Source organism: Ammospiza caudacuta, chromosome 21, assembly GCF_027887145.1.
Source record: "Ammospiza caudacuta isolate bAmmCau1 chromosome 21, bAmmCau1.pri, whole genome shotgun sequence".
Lineage (NCBI taxonomy): Eukaryota > Metazoa > Chordata > Aves > Passeriformes > Passerellidae > Ammospiza > Ammospiza caudacuta.
The window spans coordinates 11229156-11234638 of NC_080613.1; the positions used below are offsets into that span (position 1 = coordinate 11229156).

The 5483-nt window shown below is 56.8% G+C and overlaps 1 protein-coding gene across 1 annotated transcript; it reads right to left on the minus strand.

Annotated features, from left to right (window-relative positions):
* Positions 1-531: 531 nt before the first annotated feature.
* On the minus strand, positions 532-3730 carry EDF1 (endothelial differentiation related factor 1). Its single transcript, XM_058818255.1, has 5 exons — positions 3528-3730; positions 3376-3427; positions 2227-2387; positions 1586-1679; positions 532-1072 (listed from the first exon to the last, which is right to left on the minus strand). Exons 1-5 carry the CDS (start codon positions 3603-3605, stop codon positions 1011-1013), a joined length of 447 nt encoding a protein of 148 aa, XP_058674238.1. The 5' UTR covers positions 3606-3730; the 3' UTR covers positions 532-1010.
* Between the last annotated feature and the right edge of the window lie 1753 nt (positions 3731-5483).

The window sequence follows — 5483 nt, forward strand, 5'->3', positions numbered from 1 at the left end:
CTGTCAGCTCCCAACTCAGCTCCACACACAGCCCAGTTCAGCCCCTGCACAACAAGGAGCATCCTACTACCCCCAGCCCCAAGTACAGCTGGAGGGACGTGCTGCTTTCCCACATTGTGACCAGAGCCAGTCTCCCTCTCACCCAGCTATGCCCCCCTTAGGTGCTGCCTCAGTCATGCCAAGCACCATCCCCACAGCCCTGTCCTGATTGCAGAAATGAGGGCCCAAGAGAGCTGAGAGCTGGGGAAGGGCAAGGAGGGCTCAGGCTTCAGCTGATGTCTCTGCAGCTGCCTGGATGTGCAGAGCCCCACAGCACTGACTGAAGGCCCAGGCTGCTGGCCAAGCTGCACCATCCCCATGCAGGGAGAGGTGACACAGCCAGGAAGGCTGTGACAGTGCTGGCCCTCATCCCAGGCACCCCAGGTGTCCCTTTAATTACAATCCCAGAAGGAAGAGGTGACGCAGCTCCGGTCACACCCAGCCACAACATTTACTAACAGCTGGTCACATGCAGCAGCTCCCCTGGGCAACTGAAGGGTATCAAACTTTATTATAGATCTCTTTAAAACAGGCTGGAAAGAACAAACCAAACTCATTGAGATACAGTGACTGAGTCATCATTTCTGATCAAGCCCCAAGTCTCCCAAATTATTTATATATAATATATCTCACCCATCCCCAAAATTGTTTCAATTAAATCCTCACATTTCAGACCACCCTAATTGCCTTAACATCAGCTGCTGCTAACACCACAATGTACATGTTTTCTGGCAAATCAGAGGCAGGGTTTGGGTTTTTTCTTGGGGTTTAGATCCTCAATCTCTGAAAAGGAGCAAGGAAAAACAAACATCAGGAAATTGCTTCTTTAAGGTTGCCTTTTTACAGCAGGTACAGATTCAGCAGTTTTCCCCCCAAAGCAAGTCTGAAACCCTCTTGTTCAGCTTGGCAATATGCAGAGTGGTTGAGGAGAACCAGATCAGTCTAAGCAAACGGATTTCGAGGCTTTGTTGTCATTTTCCTTTGGGGCCAGTTTCCAGAGGTTTTCCAATGTCCTTTCCACGCAGTTTGAGGCCTGGAATAAGACAAAGGAGACCACCACCATCAGCACTCAATCATTCACCCAATAACTTTTATTTCCATCAAATTCAGCCTTAAGGAAGAGAACATCCAGAAAGAGAGCAGGGGAACCAGAGTTCAGGAGAGTCCTACTTTAGTTTCTAGGAGCACCAGACCAATGTCAAACAAAACCAATCAGATGGGATCTGAACCAGCCCAGGAGAGTAAAACCAACACAAAACCCTTCCACAAGTGCAATCAGGCTTCCATGGGTCTCAGCATCTCATAGGTTTTGGGGGCAAGCACACAGGGATGGTCCCCAGGGCACAGCCACAGGCATGAAGGTGCAAAGATCAAGAGCTCCCAGTTCTGGTTCAGTCAGCAGATCCAGGTTTTATCAGAACATGTCTTAATGGCACCACACCCACAATAAACTCCAGCCAGCAACGTTCCTCACAGGAAAAAGGTACTTTCCCCCAAACCACCCCTCCAAGCACTGGCATTATTTCTGAAGTCTCTCTTAACTCACCAATGGCTCTTTCGATCTTTCCCATGACCTGGTTATTGGGGATTGCTCGTCCTGATTCGTAGTCAGCGATAACTTGTGGTTTTTCATTGATTTTCTGAAAAGAGAGGATGAGTCTCAAACACAGCAATGCTCAGCAGCAGCTCCCCAGACTCAAACAGATAAGGAACAGCCTCTCATTATGCCAGGACAGATGACAAAGTGCTGCTCCCAGGCTGACTCCACCCCCACTGGCACCTCCCTGAAGTGTCCCAGTGCTGGTGACACCCATCCTGAAGGGACTCTGACCTCCCTCCTTCTCAGGAGGAATAGGACTACCAGGGATTGCTGCTCCTTCAGACATCAGGGAGTTGCTAACACTGCTCAGCCCAGATGGTACAAACCTCTAGGGCTGGTGTGAGCAGCTGGGAGGAAGCAGGGAGCAGCCTCCCACCAGCTCAGCAGCCACAGACAGGCTCTGCCTCCAGCCTGGGGCTCAAGGGCTGCACAAACCTCAAAACTTTCCCAGACAACCGAAGCTGCCAGGACATCAGACACCAGCGACACTGCATTCCTCAAACTCCCAGCCCATGACACCCTCCCACTGCAGCTGCCCATGAGGGAACAGGAAAGGTGCCCACCCTCACCTGGAGGTCTCCACTCACCGTGGCCAAGTCCTTCTGTGTGAGGCCCTTGCTCTGTCGGCCCTGCTGGATCACTTTGCCCACCTCCAGGGACACTCTGTCATGGTGCAGCTCCTCTGTTTCACGATCAAGCTTGGCCGTGTTCTTTGTAATGAAGTGTTGTTTGTTCTGGCCTGCTGCCCCTGTCGTTCGAAGCAAGAATGAAAAACAATCAAGGACAAACAAAATAAGGCTCAGAGCTGTGCCAAAAAGAATCAAAGGACTCTTTCCAAGCCCTCAGCTGCCCAGGATCCCAGGGTGATGTCAGGATTTCAACATACCAACATCACCATTGATCTCACCCAATTCTCCTGCCCATCAGGGAACATTACCTTAGCTCTGTTCATAGTGCTGTGCACACCTAGCCATGCAGAGCCCTTCCCTTTCCCTACCTCACACCTAAACTTTCCTATAGACAGGGCAAGTCTTGTTTTTCATTGGGGATTTAATGCTCTAACTTTACTGCAGACACATATTTGTGCTGCAGCACAGAGAGGTCAATACATGAACTTGAATTGTGCTTGCTCAGTATGAGGCACCCCAAGTTAGTAGCTTTTAAGCAATTTTCTGACATCTTTGATTAGTAGAATCTAATTGTACTTATCTTTGCTAAAAGACAGCTTCAAAACCATTGTTTTCTCTCATGTTAAATATATTATTTAAGCTCTAGTTTGAATCCTTTCTCTCACATTAGTCTCTGGCATTCAGTGGTCCAAAAAAGCTGATTAACCTTCTTCAAGGATCATCTCTCTATCTCCAACAATCAGAATAACCTCCCTACAGTGAGAGAACCCGGCAATTTACATCGGAGAAGAAACAAGGCATTTTTAACGAGCAGCGCCATAGGAAGATCGGCAGCCATTCAAATTCGCAAAAGAAATAAGCTGCCAAAACAGGAAGCTTAAGTTTTGTGATCACAAAAGCTTTTCCAAGATCTCTGCGGGAACCAGGCAGATCTCCGCCCTGGCAACCAGAGCTAAGGGGCAGCTCCAGGAGCGTCACCCCGGCGGCTCCCGGGGCCGCGCGTTCCGGCCCCGCTCGCGATCGCGGGCTCGGCCGGGCGGTGCCGCCGCCGCCTCTCCCCATCGCAGGCAGCCGCCCCCGAGCGGACCGGCCCCCGGGGATACCCACACTTCTTGGAAGTTTCCACGTCCTCCCCGCGCCGCTGGGCCGCCAAGATCGCCTGCGGAAAGAGCGAAGGTGCGCGGTGAGCACGGCGGCCGAGCCCGGCCCCGCCGCCTGCCCGGCCCCGCGCCCGGCCCCCTACCGCGCCCCCGGCCGACCTGCTTGGACTTGGCCTGGGCCGCGCTCGGGCCCTTCTTGCGCAGCACCGTGACCGTGTCCCAGTCGCTCTCCGCCATCGCTCCGACCCCGCCCGGGCCGCGCCCGCCGCCGGGCACCGCCCCGTGCCCGCCTCCAGGGGCGCGGCCGCGCGACGCCCGCTGATAGGGCGAGGTGCACGCCCGTCAGGAAAGGCAAGCGCTTATAGGTGGAGACAGGCGCGAGCGCAGCGGGCGGGGCCAAGGTTCCTGCATGGACTGTTGGTTTAACTGTATCCAGGCGTGACGCAGCTCCGTTTGATAGGTGCAGTTGCCTGCCAATCAGCTTCCTCGCTATATGATTGGCAGGTGCTCACGCAAACCTGGGGGCGGACGGCACGTGCCTGTACGCACTAAGATTGGCTGTTGGCCCTGCCAATCACCTGGCACCCGGCAGGGATTGGTTTGTTCTGCGGCGCTGTCAGACCCGTTGACCCGCTCGGCTGAGCCGAGCCGAGCATGCGCAGTGCGGCGGTTCGGGTGCCGTGTCGGTTTGCCCCGGCCCGTTGGCCCCGGGCGCGCCTGCGGGCACCGGCGGGGCTGGGCCGGGCTGTGCCGTGGGGGCTTCGTGCTGCGGGGAGCCCGGCAGAGCGTCCACAGGACGGACACGGGCATGGGGACGGTCCGGAGGGGCCAAGGGAGGAGTGGCTGAGGGCACTGGGTTGGTTCAGCCCAGAGAAGGCGATACTGAGATCAAACCTCGCTGGGGCTGCAGCTCCTCCCGCGGGGCAGCTCCCATCTCTGCTCTGGGACAGGGACAGGAGCCAGGGCACGGCTGGGGCTCGGCCAGGGCAGCTCAGGCTGGAGCTCAGGGCAAGGTTCTGCCCCCAGAGGGTGCTGGCACTGCCCAGGCTGCCCAGGGAATGGGCACGGCCCCGAGGCTGCCAGAGCTCCAGGAGCCTTTGGGCAGCGCTGCCAGGGGTGCCCAGGGTGGGGCTGCTGGGGGGGCTGGGCAGGGACACGGGCTGGGCTGGGGGATCCTGGTGGGTCCCTCCAGATCAGGGGATATTCTGTGATTCGATGAAAATCCCTAAACTGCATCAGAATCACCCAGAAATTTACGCAGTCGCAGTAAAGGCATGAAAAGCTGCTCCTGCTCTCGTCATTTCTGAAGCGAGAGGGCACAAAGTTAACGCTCCCTAGGTGGATTTTTGTGGGGTCTTTCCATGACAAAGCGCAGGATGAGTGGACAGAGACCGGTCACGGTGATGATCCAGGCATTGCTCGGAAATCAGGTGCTTGGACGGCCCGGGGGTTTGCATTTGTCATCTGTCACCGCAGCGCGCCTGGCCCCGGCTCCCAGGGAACAGGAGACAGCAGCTCCGGAGTGGGACATTGGCGGGGTGCAAGGCTTTCTCCTCGGGCCGTGTGCTGGAGCCGGGCTGTCGCAACAGCAGGACTGGGAGCAGCCCCATGGTCCCGTGCCGCGGCGGGCGTTCCGAGCAAGCCTTTGGTGCGGGTTTCCTGTCCCTTTGGGAACAGCACGTCCTGCTGCCAGGTCACGGTCATTTCAGGAAATGCAGACAGGATTTTTCTTCGATAGATGACATCACCAAGTTTTCCATGCCGGTGTTCGCAGACCGGCTGTGCTGGGCAAAGGGCTGTTGCAGTGCAATGGGTGAAGCGGGAGCTGTGCCCGTGCCGTTCCCGGTGCCGACACACGCAGGGATGCACCGTCCCCGGCTCCCTGACAGGGAGCATCCCGCCCTGATGGTGCCTGAGCAGCACCTGGCCTCTCGCCAAGGGCTCGGTGTCCCGGAGCCCCCCGTGGCCCTGCCGAGCCCTTCACTTCGACCCGCTCCTCTCCGGCCCCGTCTTCGCAGCCAGGCTCCCGGGAGAGTCGCCGTGGCCGCTGTGTCACTGCTCTGACGGCGAGGATTTCCCCGGCCCCGGGTGAATTCCCCGCAGTGAGAACCCGCC